General features: G+C 46.9%; 1 protein-coding gene across 1 annotated transcript in view; it reads right to left on the reverse strand.

The window, feature by feature from the left end:
* The window catches only part of arap2 (ArfGAP with RhoGAP domain, ankyrin repeat and PH domain 2), an 81683-nt gene extending 60942 nt beyond the window's left edge, over nucleotides 1–20741 (reverse strand). Inside the window, exons 1-9 of the mRNA XM_079184595.1 lie at nucleotides 20608–20741; nucleotides 16584–17386; nucleotides 15938–16032; nucleotides 12918–12994; nucleotides 12525–12589; nucleotides 11633–11983; nucleotides 11075–11144; nucleotides 3379–3499; nucleotides 2220–2382 (exon numbers count right to left, since the gene is read on the reverse strand). Coding sequence (XP_079040721.1) covers nucleotides 2220–2382; nucleotides 3379–3499; nucleotides 11075–11144; nucleotides 11633–11983; nucleotides 12525–12589; nucleotides 12918–12994; nucleotides 15938–16032; nucleotides 16584–17320 — 1679 coding nt within the window. The 5' untranslated portion in view covers nucleotides 17321–17386; nucleotides 20608–20741. The remainder of the gene's footprint in view (nucleotides 1–2219; nucleotides 2383–3378; nucleotides 3500–11074; nucleotides 11145–11632; nucleotides 11984–12524; nucleotides 12590–12917; nucleotides 12995–15937; nucleotides 16033–16583; nucleotides 17387–20607) is intronic.
* Between the last annotated feature and the right edge of the window lie 120 nt (nucleotides 20742–20861).

Raw genomic sequence — 20861 nt, forward strand, 5'->3', positions numbered from 1 at the left:
CCCAAACATGCAGGCACGACACAGAATTAAATGTTTACATTACTCTTATTTTGAGCCTGGCTGATGCATCGACATGGACTGAACAGATCTGTTGGTATCTGCATACAAGTCAGTTCATAAGTAACAAGTGGTTGCAGGACAGAAATCCCAAAGACTAATTAAATTCCTCATCATATTACACAGTTCAGAATCCTTTAACGATCACTATACAGGCTCAACACCAGCTACGGAGCGAATATCAAACGTCGTTGAATGTTAAAACCTGCCACTGGGTAGTACAACGAGTGAAATATGTACTGCGAGTTAATACAACTTTACACCCACTCCGTGTCCTCCTGAGCTTATTTTTCTTCCATCATCCTCCCTCTGGCCTGTTCCCGACCATTTTGTTGTTATCTCTACTTATTCTCCACATCTCTCTCGTAACCCCCCCCCCCCCCCCCACACACTCCCTTCCCTCTGTCATCTCGAACAAAAACTAACATGTGTTCGGAGCGGGCTTTGTGGAAAGGCAATTGCCGAAGCATCAGAATACAAATCATCAACATTCCTTTACACCATAAATCCCATCTTCTCTCTTGTAGCACATTTGTCTGCATCCCCTCTCCAACACCCCCCCCCCCCCTCTTTCTTGTCCCGACCGTTTTCCATCACTCTCCACCGTGTCTCTTCCTGCCAAACTCTACTTTCCTCTCGCTTTCTCCTCCCCTCCCCCCTCCCCCTCTTTTCTTCCCTTTCTCTTGCCTGCCTTCCTTCTCTCCTTCCATCTCTCCTATATCGCGAGCTGACAGCACCTGAGGGAAGAGGCCACCTGCGGACCGAGTGGAGAATCGGCCGACAGCTGTGTGCACACTCTCTCCGGTGGCCTTCAATTATTCACTCGCTTCTCCCCTCCTCCTCCTCCTCCTCCTTTCCCTCTCTCCATCTTCACTCTGCCCTTTTCATCTCTCTGCCTTTACCTCTCTGTTGCTTCTTCGCACCGAGATTGCGTGTCTGCCTCCCTTTCGCTCGGTCCATTTCTGTTATTCCCTCATTTAATCGCTTCCCTTCCCTTGTTTCCCCCCCTCCTGGATGCCTTTACACTCTCGCACACACTCCTCTTACCATCACTCCACCCCCCCCCCCCCCCCCTCTCACCCCTACTGCATCAGCACCAGCAGCCCCATACCTCCACTTCACTAACATACTCCTTCTCCTTCCCTCTGTCTCCTCGTGTCTCCCTCTTTCTCATGTGTTTCCCCAAAGATTGATGACTCTCCGCCACGAGGCGAATGGGCCTGTTTAAAGATGCATGAGGGGATGAGGCCAAGTTTAAGCCTCCCTCCCCCCCCCCCCCCCCCCCCTCCCCCCTTTCTTCTGACGGCAGCAGCCACCTCTGCGAGATGCTTCCCACTGATCCCGGAGCGGTCAGAGGCCACCTCCGAATAAGACAGCCCCCCTCTCTCCCCTCCGAGCGCTTGTCAGGACGGCTGAGTGTGACGTATGACGATCAGCTGGCTGACAGCGTGATAAATGACGCCGCTGAGGACCCGCAACTCATAAAAACGGACAAAAAGAAAAAAAAGAAAGGCTGGCAGATATCGATATGATGCTGCGCTGAATCGACAGGGGGAGAAGGAAGAGTCGCTGGTGCTCGGTGTGGTTAAAATAGATGAAAAAAACTAAGTTTAAAAGGGCAAGTTTGTCGACTGTATTGCTTTTTTTTTTCTTCTATAAACCGAAGGAGGTACGAAGCTGCACGACAGTTCAGAGATGATGTGGTTTCCCCTCGTGTTTTAAACAACGTAGTACAGTAGTATAAGGTGCCGAGTGAGTACTTTAAAGTGCTGCCGACCAAACAAATATGTAGGTGATTAATACCACGGAGTCAAGATTTTCACTGCTGCATATTCCAATATATCAGACCCACAAAATAAATCAGGTACAGACTTCAAAAACTATTCTGATTTCCTCAAATTTACTGTAGAATGGACACAAGAACTATCGCCCCACAGCCGGCCTGACGCATTAGAATCTACTGAAACAGATACATATTTCTGAATGAGTCAATAACAACCAGTTGAACTTATCAATGGCAACAACAGCGGATGCTCAATATCAATGAGTACCATGTCAAATATTGATCATTCTATTTGTCGCACAGCGGACGTCGATAAGTCTGAAGATCTTTCACGTTCCACGTTATGAGTCAAAAGGGTTCATAACCGTGCGAGACTCACTTTCTTCCATCGCAGTCATCCGCATGAATCGAAGGGCGGCCTCCGCGCGACCCGAGTGAGCGGTTTGACCCCGAGCGGCCTAATAGACCGCCATCAAGCAAGAGGCAAGGAGCTGGAAGAGCTCTCATTAAGGCCGACGCGGACAACTCTTCCTCCGCTTTGTCTGGCAGAGGGATGGAAAGAGACTATTAAAAAGGACGTTTCCTGGGAGATTTGAGAATTTGTTAATTTATTCTTTTTATACGGTCTGTCCCTTTAGAGTATCTTAATAACATAGGTCCAGACAGGGACATGAAGTCATTACTGACACCAGGATTTAAATAGCATAATATTCAGAGAGCATTTAAGACTATTCTGAAAATATACTTTGAGAAGTATGCTTCATTGCTTTCATTCCGACAGTGAATCGAGAAGATGAATATCAATCTCACATATGTGTTTGTTAGGTAGGGAGGTGGAGTCAGGACATGTTTAGCCTAGCTTAGCATAAAGACTAGAAACCGGGTGAAACAAGTAGCCAGTTCTGTCCAAAGAACAAACTGACTAGTCTTGTGCAAAATGTGTTTTGCTAATAATTTAGCATGTACTTCCCCCTAAAACCATGACTTTGAAAATACTAAATATTAAAAAGTGATCTTTCAAGAATTTGGAAGCTGTAGTTCGTTTTTATTATTATTATTATTATGTGAACAGATCAAGGCAAGCCATTTCAGTTTACATCCAATTTCTATGCTAAGCTAGGCTAAATACCCCAACTTGACGAGACTTGACACTGATCTTCCCATGTCTCACTCTGAAAGAAGGCAAAATGTAGAACTATTTATTTACATGTGATTACCTTGCAAAAAGGATTTAGACGGCATGCAGAGGAAGAGAGGCAGAAGACGACCACATTTAGAGAAGAGTGAGGCAAGAATGGGAGACAAGAGAGACGATACAGACTGACCAGTGGAACAGAACGAGTAGCTGATCGGTGGCTGCACAACGCAGGAGAAAACTACTAAATACAACGTCCAATTTGAAGTCATTTCCTCCAGGAGTCCCTGGAATAACCAAACGCACGGAGACCGGGACGGATGGACGGACAGACGGACTCCAGCCACAGCTAGCTGTTGCTGGCGCCGAGGCACAGAAAGTAAAAAAAGGATGCTCGACTTACCTTCTCTGTCAGCTCTGAACGTGAAGGTCCGGAGGGCGGTGACCACCTCAAACTTGTTGTCCCCGAGTCCTCGCACCTGTCTGACGGCGCTGGCCAGGATCATACCTTTGGAGTACATCTCCTGAAGAGAGACAGAGACACACATGAACAGACAGATAAGAAAAACAAAGACAATAAATAGGTATATAAACTCAAGCAGACACACACACGCAGCCTCGTGCATACTAATACTGTTGTCGAATTGTTGCCTATTCCTATTATCTGCATCTGTAGACCCACAATTTGCGTATTCAGGCGCGCTGTTTGCATCGATAGAGTTGTATTACAGTCGGCTACGATGGCATTCAATTCGAAGAGACACTCACGGACACCCTCATCCCTCACTAGAGCCACTAACCATCAATACGACGTCAAATGTATTTGCAGGAATAGCTTCCCTGTTCCCTTTCAAGCAATAACTTTGATAAATGGCCCAGAGCTCTTGAACAAGAAGCATTTCAATCAAAAAATATAAAAAAAAAGCTGCTGCAGGAACACAAACAGGAACGATCACGGTATACGACTCCATACGAGCCGCGTACTGTTAAGAAAGCCTGAAACTAATTTGCGTCGATGTGATCTTTGACATCAACGCAAACAACTCAAATTATGGACGAGAAATATGTGCGATTTGAAAGAGAGGAGCGTGAAATTGCAGAAAAAGAGAGGATTACATCGCATTAAAGAAGACTGTCAATAGGGTGTTAGGATACATCATAAAACAAATCCTCACGCTGAAAACAAACTTCTCAAATATTTAAAAAGAGACAGGCGCGCTGTAGTGGGGATTTGGGTAAAGCACAGGAAGCGCTTTTTTGTGTGTGTGTGTGTGTGTGTTGTTGTTTCATTACCCCACATGTTTTCCCCCCAGCATCTCTCTCGTAAGGAGGTATCTAAATAAGGAGGATGTTGCACTGGAGGCTTCATGACCCTTTTTACAACCTCCCTTGACAATGGCAATTAAAGTACTGGGTCATTGTCGATACGAAAAGGAGACAGAAGGAGGAAAAAAACAAACCCAAAATCAAACGTCAATATTATCACTTCTAAAAGAAGCGAGGACAGAGCGGTACCGCCATCGACTTCACACTGTGATGTGGCGAGTACAACAGAGAAATGCCCTTACAGTAGTTGGAAAAAAAGCGAAGAACATGTCGGACTGTCATGTTCTTGCAACAGAGTGAATGTGTTGGGGGGGGGGGCGTGAAAATCACTGGGTTATAAAAGAGGAAAAGAAAAGGGTCGCTGCAGACATTGCATTATTCATGCCGATAATGTCATTATCATTGCAAAGAATGGGGGAAAAAAAATAATAATAAAAAACAGACGTTCCTTTTTCTTTCTCCTATCTGTCGCTCTTCAGCGGGCTTGACCTGAATTTTCATTCTCTGCCGCCCTGTGCACAATGTAATAACTGGCGGTGATTGCCATGCACAAAACTGTGTGTTTGTTGTACTGTACTGCCGCGGCCCGCAGAGACACCCCCCGAGTGCGACGTGAGCGAGGGGAAAAGATGAAGGAAGTGAACTTCTGACTCTCTCTCGCTCTCTCTCTCGCCGTTCTTAATTAAGCCGGTGACCTTGGCAGCCACAAAAAAAAAAAAAGCCTATTTTTAGAGACCGTACAGCCAAAAATATAGCAGGTGGCACGGTCAGTCAGGGAGGGGGACGGATGGATGGAGTGCGACATTCGGGAGAAAATAAAATAATTTGAGAAATTAGGTTCATGTGAAAGGCCAAGGAGAGGACTGAGGGAGAGAAAATGAAAAAGAGATACAATAGAGAAAAGAAGAGGAAGAGGCAAACCAGAGTCAGGAGGAGAAAGGAGGTGCAGCTCGAGGAGAAGAGGGAGGAAAGAAAGACATATCGAAATGAAGAGGCCTAAGAGGGTCAGAGAAGGGTCCTTCTCATATTAAAACAGGATGTTAACAATGGCGAGAAGTGGCTCAACCTAATTACCGACGGCCGGCCTTGTGAGATTCACACCTGCATCTCCCCCTCTTTCTCTCTCTAAATGTAGATAGAAGTTAAAAGGAAGGTGAGGAAAGGAGAGAGAGAAAGTGTGTGCGTGTGTGTGTGTGTGTGTGTGTACGTGTGGATGGATTAGCTGTGTGCTGCTAATTATACCCCGGTACGGGTTAACAGTAATTAATTGTTTTAATTCTGCTTTTTGGGGTCATGAAGGAGAGAGAGAGTTGTTTAATTGCGAGTCGTGCATCTGTAAATACACTCGACAGCGGAGTCGGCAGAGGAACGACGAAAGGAGGCGGTCAGTGTTCAGGAGGTGGATTCAGATGCAACGCATTCGCCCACACACACACACACACACACACACACACACACACACACACACACACACACACACACACACACACACACACACACACACACACACACACACACACACACACACACACACACACACACGTAGTGTTTGTAGACCGATCTCGAGAGGACGTACTGCCAAGGAAGCAATGAGGCCTAACTATCTCTCTTCCTCCAATAACAGACACACCTGACCGGCCTCCCTCTGCCAAAGATCTCCTCCACACTCATTTCCCCTCCCTCTGACCTCCCTCCCACGCTCGACTCCCTCCCTCCCACGTCCTCTCATTGCAGCCGTTCCCACGTCGCTATACCTCTCGCTCTGCCCTCCCAACAATTATCCGGCTGTATCATTTTGCAGGGCGGTGTCACTACTTCGTCTTCTTCTATTTCTTTTCAACTGTGCATCCTGGCTGGATAACTATGTCTCCTTTCTTTCTCACAAACAACCTGGTAAACTTCAGGAAACAATTAAGGCAGAGCAATTGAGCTAAAGCCTACAATAATGGAGGCAGCATGGGGGATGAAGCAGGGAGGAGGGTGAACGAGGGTGCAAAGAGTTTTTGCCACCAGCATGGACTTCAGGTTCTGGCGGTCTCCAAACATCATCAATGGAGGCACGAGGACACCAGCTGGTTGCAACGGAGAACTGCACCTTTGAGAGAACGATGCCTCTTTGCTCTGGCGTTTCCCTGAGTCCCTTAAGGATTTTAAAGATGTTGCCTCCAGGCACAGCTGTTAGGAGTCTTTATGAGGATAGCATGTTGCAAGACTTCCAGGTCTCTGAATGCTGACCATTAAAATGACACATTGTCATGTCAAACCTGTGTAAAAGGTTGTTTTTTTTTAACATATGTGAGACCCAAGAAATGTGGCTAATAATTAAATATTGAGTGTCAATGCAAGGCCAGCTTAGTCCATTTATATTTCATTGTTGCAGGATTTTATGAGGTCAATCCCAATGTCCCCCCCCTAAGACCTAGAAGCCCTGAACCCTCAAGGGCTTCACTGACATCACCCGGTAAATGCATGAGAGAGAGAGGCTGCGAGGGGTTTGAAACGCTATAAATACAAATGGGACATAACACCTCACCTTGATGACACTGAAACATGTTATTTACACTTGTGGGATTTTGCGTTACGTTTTTTAATTGCCTTGTTTGAACGTCTTCCAGTTGTCTTGCCCTTACGAGACTAGAGGTAATTGTCAAATAATAAATTAACTTCTTGTTGTTTGATGAAGGAAATGTTTGATGAATAATACTTCCATTTTTTTGCGTTCCTCCAATTTCAATCTCAAATCCTTAATGTGAAAGTTTCAGTGTAACTTTATTATGCCAGGCTCAACACATGTGCCTTCCTCTTTGTTTACGTTCCTTTTTTTTTTTTTTAACGCCTCTGGGCTTCCCCTGGTAAGCCAGTGTTTAATGTCAGAGCGCTATGAATTGTGGGTAATTCCCTCAGGCAAAGTCTGCCGAAATGCGGACTTACAGAAAGTGAGCATAAAAGGGCTCAAAGTGTCTAAGAGAGAGCCCTCGAGCACTTGACGATTTGACAGTGGGACAGCCATTAACCCTCACAGACTTGGTGGGAACCTGCCTCCGAGTCAGCGAGTGTGGAGGAGGTTGGGATTGCGTATCTTCTGGCATCGAGTTTAGGGCTGTGCTCGAACCTGCACTATTTCCTTTTTCCGGTGCTGTAAACACAACATTTATGTAATCGGGTTACGACTCTCTATTCACTCTCCTTTGAGCTCAGTTTAGTGCCTCGCCAACTCCTGAGGAACATATCTGGCTCTTCAGCAGCTAAAATGCTCCACTGTGTCGGATAGTCGCTAGATGTGTCGGCGCAGGGCGGGCAGGGTACGGCGGAGATTTGGAGCTTTCTTACTGAAAACTGCTGCCTGCTGAGGTTAAAAACAAGCAAAAAGCAAAACAATGAGCTGAAAGACACTAAAGCTCTGTAGCCGAGAGGAACTAAAGAGTCAGGGTGACTTTACCACTACAAGCAACCCGTTTCACTTTGTCGTTTAATCCTTCATTAATAGAAAAATATCGACGAGTGCAGCTTTAAGAAAACATTTTACTGCTTTTCTAGAGAGCTACTTAAATTTAAAAGGTGGTAAATGACTGGTGTGAATTCAAATTATGTCTATTCTTAAATGTCTCTCTGTATGAATAAGAATTTTAGAGGAATTAAACCCATGGAAATGTACGACACCATGGAGAAAAAGTACACTACAGATTGCGACTGAATATGTTCCATGTATTTTGTCACGGAATAAAATGGAAAAGGTGTTACAGTAAGCGTCTGCAGAGGCATCTTGGGAAGACACAGGAGGGGGTTAGCAGAGGAGCTTTTAAGGCTTAGACAGAGAGAGCGTCAGACAGTCAGACAGACAATCAGGCAGACTGATACACTCTAAGACTGATCTTCGGTCCTAAAACCTCATCTTGCCTCCACCTCCCTCCCCTATCCTCTCATCCCTTCATACCCCCCCCCAGTCATCCTCCACACTTCCTCCCCTCACTATCCTGAAGCCAGGCTTTGGACCGTTTTCATAAACACACACACACACACACACACACACACACTCTCTCTCTCTCTCTCACACACACACACACACACGCGACACCGCACCAGGACCCTGAAGACTACATCTCAGGCCCAAAGCGCTCTCCCGAGTCAATCCCGGTGTTGACGAAATCAGGTGAAAGGGGGTGATTGATGAGGCGGGATTGGATGCAACGCTGCAGAGAGGGAGAAGTGAGACCGAGCGTCTCGCTACTCTCCCACGCCACCTCCGCTACCCCCGATGACGACATCACGGCGGCCAGAGACCTTCAAGCTGCGACTGTGATTAAGTGCGATTAGTTCAGACTGAGGCTGGCAGATTCCAGAGGATTTTAAACTACAAAAAGGGTTTTTTTTTGGGGGGGGGGGGGGGTTTGAAAGTTGGAGAAAGGGAACAAGCATGGGAATGGTTTAGTGTCGAGGCATTTGTATTTTTGTGTTTCGGGTAGTAAAAGACTGGATATGAGAAGAACATAAAACCATCCAATATCAGGCTTGATTCAACTTAAGAGTCCAATCTTAATTCTAGTGCAGACTGCACCAATTTTGCCGGATTATAAAATAAGATATTTTAAGATAAGATAAGATTTGAGGCAAAGGGAATCAATTCAAACTGTTACATTAATGTTAGCTAATGCTAACGTGCTAAACTGAAGTGGTGAATACGGTAAACATCAGCATGTTACCTCGGCATTGGCATTGTGGACACATTAGATGTACACATGAGATGATGGCAGGTTAAGTCATAATAACCGCTACCGATACAGCTAGTTAGTCAGTCGAGTTTAGTTAGCAAATTCAGGCATGACACTATCTTGCGACATTTAGCAACAGTTGAAGGAGGCTTTAGCGACTTTCTGTTGAAAATAGTTGGCAAAACTGCTTGTAGTTGAAGCACTTTGGAGGATGAATAGTACCCAGAGTATTCCTAGAATCAATAGACCTGGTCTGAGATCAATTGTACCCTTACATCACCAAGACAATACGGGATGAAGAACGACTTGTAAATGTGAGCAGTAGAGCAATTATTTCCCGTCTGCTCTCGGTCTAACGGAACACACATACATGTACACATCTCTGCACTGCAGAGGGACACAAAGTGGTGCTGAGAGACTTTCTGTCGGCCCGTGCGGTCTTCCTCTACCCCCGAGGTCGCTCTATGGAGGTGGCACTGGGGGGGGGGGGGGGGGGGGGGGGGGGGGGGGGGCACGCCGGGGTGGTGCTCGGCCTCAGCTGGCCGCACAAAGCAGGGATGACGGAGAGATGGCGCTCGACCCCGCCGCTCACCCGAAACATGATGAAGCCCGCTGCTTTCTCGGAGGGGAGAGTCACATTGGCAGGATGACTTTTAAAAAGTCTAAACAACAGTCTCTGTTCCCCCTCACACACACACACACACACACACACACACACACACACACACACACACACACACACACACACACACACACACACACACACACACACGGGCAAACTTTTCATCTTTCCAGAATCTGTCGCGCCGACAGTGACATGGAGCGTAAAGTGCTGACTCGCCAGCCTCCCTGCCGATTCCCGCTCTGCCGGCGACGGAGCGTGTCCTGACAAATAAAGCAACAAATGCGACGGAAAAAAAGAGAGAGAGAGAGAACGAGGGGGGAGGGGAGAGCACGGAGGGCTATAATTAGTAAGTGATTAACGAGCCGGCTTCAGACAGGTCCCACATCATTGATTGTGATGTTGTGCAACGCTTGCCGCAGCGGAAACGAGCCGGCCCTGGGAAAGGGGGCGCCAAGGTCACGCTCTCACACACACCGAGATGTGTTTGTTCTGGATGCATCCAACGGTCATTAGCGGGAACACGGAGGCAAAGCACATTATGTCAGGGTAGGTTGTGGTCACGTAACAATAGCTGGAGAACACAGAAAGAGATTGTTTTTCAAAATTATATCTGCTGTTGACTTGTGTCAGTCGTTGCATCATCGTTGCGTGATAATGCAGTGTGAGGGGAGATTGATTCTGCATGACCGCCGGGGCAGAGTATTGAAGCTCAATACTTTTTGGGAACAGACTAAAACGCATCCGTAGCATCAAAAGAGTCGAGTATCAAAAGTTGACATTAAGTGCTTCATCGGTTTTGTAATCTACGTACTCTTCAAATCAGATATATATATTCTGATCTAAACCAGAAATCAGTGGTGATGCCAAAAGTTTTCAAACTAAAACAGGTGGAGGTGAGGCGGCCATATTTGCCTGCATCTTTGTCTGCCTCCTCTCCACGTTCTGCTTTTTTCCAACTCCCATACTCTTAACTCAACCGCAACCCTTTTCCCTCCCTCTGATGATGATGATGAGGCAGGCACTGCTAAGCGAAATGTCAAACTCAGCTCTCAGACAGAAGGAGAATGAAGAGAGGTGCAGAGGGAGAGAGAGAGAAATGCTGAGTGGAGGCAAAAAAAAAAAAAGAGGAGAGAAGTCTTCCCTTCCCCTGCTGGTCAGGTGCCAACATCAATGCACTCTACTGTACGGCTGAGCGGGCACAGAGAGCGCTGTCACGCATGGCGTAATGTCGCTCCGTCCTTGCCCCCATTCTTTAGTCTGCCAAGCTAATGATGATGATGATGACGAGAATGAGAAGGAGGAGAAAAGGGAACGAGAAGGGGACACTTAGGACGCGCTCAGCTGCTCATCGTATGGATTTCTGTCGATGGAGCGACCTCGTAGCGGGAGGGGAAGGAAAGAGTGAACGTGCGCACGCGTTTCTCTCGCACTTACTGTACCTTGTCATTGTTGTAGTAGGCCAGACTCTCTCCGTTGAACCTCACCCACCTCCTTTGAAAAACACAGTTCCTGCAAAGAGAAGGTGAAAGCGCAAAGTCAATCCAAACTGAACCACTTTGGAGTGAACGACGCAACACTGATCCAGAAACCGTCAAGACCGTAAGCCGGGGTTACTAAATCTGCTCGGAACGGGTACTCATATTTCATCAAGAGTGCCATTGATTCATTAATGTCAGGAGTTGTATCAACGGCTGTCAATTAGCATAATCAAAACAAATGGGCACTTTCAATTTGAATATTCAACAGCCGTGGGCGGTTTGCCAAATCTATGCAAATAGGGCGGTGAGGCAGAATATAAAAAGGAAGTAAATGATTGATAGCTTCGGATTTGGAGCAACGGTGAAGCAAGTTGCGCGGAGTAATACATGTTATGCTGCCAGAAAAAGCCAAGCTAAGTGAGGGTCAACATATTTTGCACCTCAATACTACAATGTTATCTCCCATCTTCCTTCCCAGTTCCCACGATCACAGTTATCTTCTGCAGTACTGTGACCTACCCTTGAGGCGACAGCTTGTCCAGCCAGCCCACTTTGAGCACCTGGTGTTTGGGGGCGCCGTAGAAGCACGCGTATGGAGAAATGTCCGGCAGAGCACTGCTGGCCACGCCCCCCCGAGCCTCGGCGGGGTCCGAGTAGAGGTCACACTCCACCATCGTTAAAGAGCCGTCCTCAGGGCCAGAGGCCCCCGGTCCCACAGCGACACCCTCGGGGTTCACCGGAGAACTTTGGTTCAAACCGGCTCGCGGCAAAAAGCCGACACACTCGTCCACCGTCGAGTACTCGTCTCTGTGGGGGTCTGGGATTGTTGGAGCAGGGGGAGGAGCCTTTTTCCGTTTGGGCATCTTCTTTCTGTAGGAGCGTAGATGACATTAAAGGGAGCAGTTCATCATTTCGGGAAATACTGATAATTGTTTTCTTGCCGAGTTAAGGATGTAGTAAGAGTCAGAAGTGATTAGCTTAGCATAGAGCCTGGGAGCAGGAGAAACAACAAGGTTTTTTTTTTTTTGAATTACGCGTCGTAACTATTTCTTCAACTATCAATCAAACAAGATAGAAGGCGTTACTTTATTAAGTCAAGAAGTGTTTTAGTTTGTGAAGAGACAAGTGTTGCTTCCAGTATTTATGCTGAGCTAAGCTAATTCCCTCCCGACTCCAGCTATATGTAAGTAGCGAATAAACATGGAAGTGGTACTGATCACATCTACTTCTCGGCATGAAAGTGAACAAGCATGTTTCCTTGAAGAAGGCCAACTCTCATGTGTGTATGAAATGTATAGCTATTGCCCAAAATCTCTTATATTTGTCATTTACAATGCAGCCTAAGGATGGCCTCTACTCTGTGGCCACGAGGCCTCCAGATTAACATATTCATCCCATCAGCGTACCGTACCTCTGTTTCTTCTGTTTGATCTGGTCCTTAAAGCCCCTCTGTAACCCGTCTTTAGCGCCTTGGTCCTACAGGGCACACACGAGAGATTCCCATCAGATGAAGAGAAGGTGTCCATCTTTCAGTCAGACACCGTTATCGTGTTGCTGCACGAAGCTATGTTAACTTTAGTGGCTAGGTGACATTTCCATTAACCTCAGGTGGCAAACTGAAACAAGCGCATTTTTCCACTCTAGCTCCGTGTCCATGGTGACAACGTCTACACCGAGAGGGAAGTTTGCAGTGCGGCCCTGCGGTTGAAACGCCGCTGATAAGTGTTGGAGATCTGAGAAATGTCTGTTCCTCTTTGGCGAGCTGCTACTCACTGTCCACTCGTGGGAGCGTGCGCTGTCTTACCGCAGTGCTTTCGGGGTTGTTGTACAGGAACAACTCTCCATAGGGAGCGATGGGCGTCAAGGTTCTTTGAAGTGGAGCTAGAGGAAAAAAAAGGACACAGAGACAACACAATGGTGGCATTGAAACTTGCAGTGTGAAGGCTTAAACATGGTGCATGAAAGTGAGGAGCTTAACACGATTGTTCCAGTTACATTTTGAAATCACTCAGATGTTTTAGTGCCCTTTGATTAAAACCAACTGATCTGAATAAACGTGAAAGCACTTGATCCCTGTAAGCAGTAAACTAATTACATTTTTTTTTGTTTTAGCGTGCTTATCTCTCGGCTTTTGCCTTTTCCCCCTCGCCCCAATAGGGAGCGTGAATCCTCCTCGGTGTGTTCTCAAACCAAGGCCATTTTCTCCGTGTCGGGCCGCTGCAGGGACCGCGGTCGGTGGCGGCGAAGACGAAGGAGAGCGGGGAGAGAGCTCTGGTCCAGACACTATTAGTCTGGGGACCTGGGGGCCACCCTGCGTGGGCCACTGGCCTGTCACTGTGAAAAATGACACCACCCTCTCCTGAGGATTGTGAGGGGCCAAAAAGACGACCGCCGCGGGGGCAACACACACACACACACACACACACACACACACACACACACACACACACAGACAGACACCGGCGGAGAGGCGGACAAAGATCGAAACACCCTCAGACACATAAAGATGCCTCGAGACAAAACACAGACATAAAAAATGTTGGACGGTCAAATAAGTACACAGTGGATGGACTACTTTTTAAAGCTTTACAGACACACTGCAGACCATTACAGGAGGGCACAAAGGGCGTGTACTGTGCTGGGTAAGCTCTATGAAGGGGGTCAGTTTACTGGATGATGGAATCCACTCCCAACACAGCTGCGCTCTCTGCGGACAGGCTTGGTGGGCAACCATCAGTCATCATCCGTCAGCCGACCTTCAGGCCACTCGCGATTCTCTCCCGAGGGCCCGCCGGCCGCTACTGTACTCCATTCCTGTCTGATTCCCTCCATTCTTCAGTCTCCGGCTTCTGCCTTTGTCTCTCTCTCAGTCGACCACGCTGCTTCTTTGTCTGCTCCTGGCCACACTCTCTCTCGCTCTCTCTCTCTCTCAAGTCGCCATCCGGGAAGAGACCTAGATGCCGGCATCGCTTCGGAGTTGCCGATGGAGATTGATTTTGTTATGAGCGAAGCCTCTGTTCTTTTTTTGTTTTGTTTTTAAGTCGGGGAGTTACGGGTCAGTCTGTTACCATCACTCCTCTGTGTCACTCACACCCTGAGCACGGGGTGCCGCCATCTGAATCCAAAGTAGTCACCGAACTCTTTATTATTTCAGTCACTCGTTCCCTGAATTTACTCCTGAATAGCTCAAGAATAAAACCAGTCGAGAGTGTTTTACCTTTTTTAATGACCGTTCTGTTCTTCTAAAATGAGGACAATGAGGGCTGGTATTATGCATGTAGCTATGGTTGCTGTTCGGTTACTTTCTATGCTAATATATTGTAAGCGGAAATGTAGATATATTTATTTTTGTCTGAAGAAAGCTATTACATTGTACATATTAATGTATCATATATAATTCTCCTCATCCTCAGCTGTACTTGGGTGATTTCTTCCGTATAATACTGCACTTTTTTTTTGGTTTAATTAACAGGAAGCTTTCTATATCTGTCTTATATGCAGATTTTTGCAGTTTGTTCTGAGGTGAGACTTAGCACTGTGTTTATGCAGTGTCAGGGAAACAAATGCTCTAAACGTTTAGGGTACTTAGAAAGGGAAGTGCATTAAACTGGGCAGTGTGTGCGTGTGTGTGTGTCTGCCGTTGTACGATCAAAGGCCTTAAAAAGTAGCCTCACGACTGCAATTATTAATCGGTTTTTTTCGTCATTAACGGAATGATTTTTAGTGTGCTAGGCAGACAGATTTTCCTCGTGAAAATGTATAAGTGGGAGTTGTTGAGGTGTTAATTAACATTCTGTCAGCCTCCAACAGCACGTTTTGATTGAATACTGTGAGACTTTTTGGATCTCGTCTGTGAATAAACTCTTCAAATATGCTCGGGTAAAAATGATATGTCAAATAGTGCCGTGCTAGGCCTCGCTGTGAAGGGAGATTTAGCTCCCCGTCTCCCTGCTCTGGGACCGCCTCGGCTCCCTCTCTTCCTCCGTCTCTTCCTCCGTCTCTTCCTCCGTCTCTCTCAGCCTGCTTTGCATCCATCTCCCCCTTCCTTCCTTCCTTCCTTCCTTCCCTCCCCCAAACCCACTTCACTGTCTCGCCGTTCTCTCAAGTCTCGCTCCCCGTCTTGTTCCGTACAGAGAGAAAGTTGGAAAAACGCGGCCTGCCAAGAGACTGCTTGCAGTACACGGAACAAGGAAGGAAGGAAGGGGGGGGGGGGAGCCAGAAGGAAACGTGACGGGAGACTAAGTGTGGAAAACGGACAGAAAAACTGTCGATATGCTGGCGAAGACGTGGTCAGGTATGGACCCGAAAACGAACACGTTCACAGGTGTTTCACACACACACACACATATATAGACGGTTGTCACAGCAAAGCAACAGATAATCCTTGGAGAGCACGTCTACCTCAACACACGGCAGCTCACGTAGCATCTCGTCAGATGAGACATGAGGGTCGACTAAGCCCAATAAATACAGCGAGGGAACGGGAGGAGTTTGTACTGGTTGTACTACAAGCCTTGTGTGTTGTTAGCAAAGTTAAACAACTTCTAAAAAACTTTGGAGAGACGGGTGACAGGAATACACACTGGGCTCTCGCCGAGGGATGCGATGTGAGAGAGATATTCCCTGTGAGATGTGTGCTTGAAACGGGGAGCGATGCAGTTTCCCACGACACACACACACACACACACACACACACACACACACTCTCCTCATCTCCTCTCCCTTCTTTCATCCGGGCAAACAACAGCACCGCTGAATCTACTGCCGAATGAAATATTCATGGCGTGAGATGATGAAGCGGATGCCTCTTGAAAGACGGTGTACCTTTCTGTGTGCCGTTTGCACCGGCGGGACCTTCGGAGCCGATTGGGCGTTCGGGGCTGCTGGTTTGCACCGGCGGCGGCGGCGGCGGCACGCTCCTGAGGAAGATGGGAAATCTGTGAATTAGAACCACCGATGCAGCACGTGGGGGGGGGGGGGGGTGGGAAATAGGTAACACCATTTAGGAGAAAAAGGGCCTTTAGAATAGAGATGTGCAACTGTGAAAAGTTAGTTTCACAGTTGAAAAGTTCATGATTAGAATGAGCGGCATTAACGCACGTGAAATACGGAATTGAAAATGAAAAGGCCTCAGGTTCTCCATTAGTGTAAAATCAAAATGCAAGAAGTGAGGCATTGTTTTCATATTCATTCAGCGTGCAAATATATTTCTCCAGGTGCTTTCTCTCAGTACTCCTCCAACTTCTTTGAACAGTTCCCGACTGCTCATAAACTTTCATTAAGTCAAACTTTATACTCAAAGGAATAGTTCCAACATTTTTGGAAAGTGCACTTTCATGCGAGAGTTAAGTGAGAAGATTGATGCCGCTCTCATGTCTGTACGGTAGATGTGAAGCTCAGCTCTCTGCAACAAAGTGAAAAAGGCCCATCTCCCAAAGCGTTGAACTGTTGCTTTAAGTCGAACGGTTACCTGTCCTGAAGCGGCGGGGTGGTCTGATTGGGGATTTGGGGGACGGGCCGGTGCCTCAGTCGGTAGGAGCGAGTGACCCGTGGGCCTACGGGAACCTTGAAACTGGACTGTGCCTCGTAGATGGAGTTGTCCACCATGTCGCCTTGAAAAACCCAATTGTCCTCGGCGAGCGCTGGGCGGGGGAAAGAGTCCTCTGAGGAGATCTCCCCGTCTGAGGGGACTTCAGATACGGAGAGGGACTCACAGCTGCTGGTGCTGGAGAACGAGGAGGCGGGGACATGTTCTGGCACGGCTCTTTGGATGTTCTCGGGATTGCGCGGGGCCGGTTGAGGCGGGGGAACGCGTCCGCTCTCTTGGACGTCCCCACCGTCTGTTCCCAGTCCGGCCCCTGGGGGCAAAGTCCGACTCCCCTCCGACTCATACTCCCTCCTCTCCGTCGGCTGATGCTGGCATGTATTCCCCCTCTTTTTATCCTTCAGGAAGATGTGTCTCGGGTGCGGCACGGGCGCCTCTCCGCCGCTCGTCTCCGTCACCCCCAGCGCTTCCAAACTTCGGAGGATGCGCCTACGGTGGCCCGTTGGAAACACTTTAAGCCCAAGGAGCTGCGTGTCGGTGAGGTCCTGGCAATCGTCCAGAGCTCGATAGCCTCCCTGCTGGAAATACGGGGTGTACTGGGACAGGCGGAGGGTGGACAGCCACTCCACGACCTCCAGGCTCGGCTCCGGAGGCTCCAACATGATGCTCTGGTCTCACCTCTGCCGCATCAGGAACACATTCACAAGATGTAGTGGCCCGGCTTTAAACTGTAGACACACAAAAGAAAAAAAAAAGTTAAAAATATGCGATGTGCGAAGAAAAAAGTGTCGTCAAACTGAATTTAATCTTTGCAGGACTCCACTCTTACCATCGACTAAATTATGAACCTGTGAAATGTCCATTAAGTGGAACAGAAACCCTTAAATATATCTGGTAGGCTCTAATGGTGCATCTCTCTGCGAGCCCAAATGATTAAGTGGATATTGATTTTGTCTTCGAGGGGGGAGCTCTGCAGGTGAAAATGTGTTTAAGAGTTCAATGTTACCTCCTCTCCACTTTGATGAAATTATTGGACCTCATCAAAGGAAAAGTTTCGACATTTTGGGAAATGCACTCATTCCCTCTCTCACCAAGAGTTAGACGACACCGCTCTACTGTTTGCACGGTGAAAATGAAGCTACAGCCTGGAGACGGTTCGCTATTTATTTACATATTCAAGTTTTGTCATGGTGACCTTGGCCTGTATTGGGACTGGGACTCATAATGAGGATACGGACTAAATTACACAATCCATATGTGCAGGGGGGGAAACGTAGGCTGCTCTGAGATAACATGCAGAGTATTAGAAGATATTTGTGAAAACTATCGACGCTCTGTTCTGCAATTTCTTAATGTTTTTTGATGCAATGTTAGATTTCCAGAATTTCAACAGCACCCTGTGGTGCAGGCAACTTTTAGGATTGAAAGCTGTTCATGAAATATAGTTATGATGGCTCATTAGCACAAGCAGAAATAACACTTTTTTCAATATTTATGATAAAGTGGAACAACAAGTAATGTGTGTTATGAAGTGAGATTAAATCATCACATGCTTATGACTTAATTTCCTGATCTGTCTTCCATTCACCACCTCATCATCTGCCAATGTCTCTAGAAGATTTTCTCTTCACAAAGGTGCGGGTGTGCACATTTTTCTTCTTTTTTTTTTTTTTTTACCCCCGCTTCAAGCCATTGCGCTGAGCTAAGCTGACCGTCTCCTGTGTGTTGCTTCAAACTTTACCTCTCAGACGTGAGATCAACATCGATCTCGTCATGCAATCTCAGCAATATAGCGAATAAGCCTATTTCCCAAAAACGTCTACTCCTTTAAGCAAAAAGGAGTAGAAAGATCAAGTCGCATTTGCTTTACATTCATCGACAAGTGAGCAAACATGGCCCAAAAAAAAACAAATCCAAATTTGCAACACTCCTAGATGAAACGGCAGGAAACGGCAATACCTATGAAGAAATAGCATGCCACCATTTACAGTGTGGCTCTGTGGACAGGTTTTGGAAAGAGGTCTTACCTTAAAGGTCTGATCAAATGACACACAAAGTGGATTTCTGCAGAGAGGCCAACTGACATCGTCTCCTCTAATCACAGAATTTAACAGATCCAAGCGTTACATCACAGCTCACTGCCTAACGACATAAAATAACCCTTTAAAATGGCACGCTATTGTTAACAGTCTGTTTCCTCGTGCTTTTACGCCATCTGTTCAAAGTTAAGAACTAATTAATTTTGTGGCAGAACTGCTCTCTCTCTCTATCTCACACTCTCACACACACTCTCACACACACACAGTCAAACTTCAAACTCACAGTTAGATACGTCAACATCTTGCCAAGTCCACTTCTCTTTTAGGTTGCAAACCTACGGTGCACAGGGGACATGAAGTGTTACTTCTGCTTTCAAGTAAACACAATCTTGTGGCAAACATGCATGTGTTTACATTCAATTTCTTTACCGCACAAGCTGTTCCCAGAATAAACATTAACAGAAAATATTGTATTTATATACCAATAAAGCTCTTCCCCTTCATTAGAGGCTATTTTTGGACTACAATCTGATAAGATAGTGGCACACACGCCCACAAATATTCGTTTTTCTCTTCTTGTGAGCACATCACACTTTAGCTGCTACATGGCTTCAGCACTGACCACTCAGACAGTCCCAGCTCCACACAACAGTACTTGGTTCTGACAACAGCAGCATACAGGGGCCTACATACAGTCGATCAGACCTGCCCAGCTGTGTGCTGCAGTGTTAACATGCAGGGACCTGTATTGGCCGAGAGCCAGCGCAGGCACACGCCAAAGCTTGCAAGCACATCTGACCTGGCCTGCTCCTCATCTCTGCCTTTTAGCGCTCAAGACGCCCACTCACACAGCTGCGCGCGCACACACACACACACACAGACTACCCACCATAGGGCACACACATTCAGCAAACGTTATTAAGGGATGGATGAAGGAGCTTTGATCCATAGATACTGCCCGGCGTCGAAGCCCACAGGGTGTTAAGATCAATAAGAGGAGCAAAAAGAGAACTTCACAAGATAAAAGCAGCTTGCACATCCCACATGGGCATGGCAACATATGAAGCAGTGTGTGTGTGTGTGTGTGTGTGCAGACATAAAGATACAGAAGGCAACACACACACACATAAAGACATTAAGTATGTAGGCTACGAAAAAATGTATGAAGATATTGTTTCTCCTCTGCGAAACAAATCTATGTCTGAAAGCATATGCTGCCCGCACAGGAGAGCACACCACAGGCTCTAAGCACATCACAGGTGTGGTTAGACCGCACAAGCGGTGAGTCATGGCATGCACGCCCATGCATGCACACCGGCGCTCACACACACGTACACAGTGCATCATAATTCTTCCGCACATCCCTCTGCCAACAAACTTCAACCAAAGTCCAATTGGTGTCCACTTCCTGGTTTGACGCAAAGGAACACCTGGGCATGCCTCGCGATCTGTATACTACTTCAATATTAAGTGTTTTAAAGATACAGTCTCGCAAACATTTATCAGAGAACGTCATTTAAAACTACAGTAAAACAAAAAATACAAGTTTGGAGGAAGTTAGTGCAAGACTGTGTTGTTATTAATAGCGTTGCACGTGTGATATGGGTTAATTAATGTTTGCACAAAAAGGTATAACACCACTATGAATACAGTAACTTGCCAGTTTAAGTGTGGGTGACGCAATTTTAATACAACTTGTATTCATGTGCCTAAACGAACGGTGCAATTAAGGGTTAGTGGTGCAAATTGCTTCTAACACTCGCACTCTGACGCATTTTTAAAAAAGGAAAGAAGCTAATTTAAGTAAAGCTAGTTCATTTGGGTCTCGTGCCCACTGTTGTCGGCTTCTGACACATAGACACCAGTCGGGGTGTTCACGTAGCGCGTCAGGTGGTTTGCAAAAAGCTTACCTGCGGCTTTGAAACGGGAGGCAACCTCGGGCGTCACCCGCACAGCTTTGCGCGCTCGCTGCGTCCAGTTTCTCTTTCTTTTCCTTTCCTTTTTTTTTGCGCCTTAGCCGCTCTGTTGACTGTCGCGAGCCCTCGCAACGTACCTACACGCTGGTCTGTTTCCGTTCCGTGTGTGTTTGTTTGACCACGCCCATTTCAAGCGCGAGGCTCAAGAGTTCAATAGCAGCAGTGGAATGAGTTGCAGAAGTGCAGTC

This window comes from Pholis gunnellus, assembly GCF_910591455.1.
Source record: "Pholis gunnellus genome assembly, chromosome: 23".
Classification (NCBI taxonomy): Eukaryota; Metazoa; Chordata; class Actinopteri; order Perciformes; family Pholidae; genus Pholis; species Pholis gunnellus.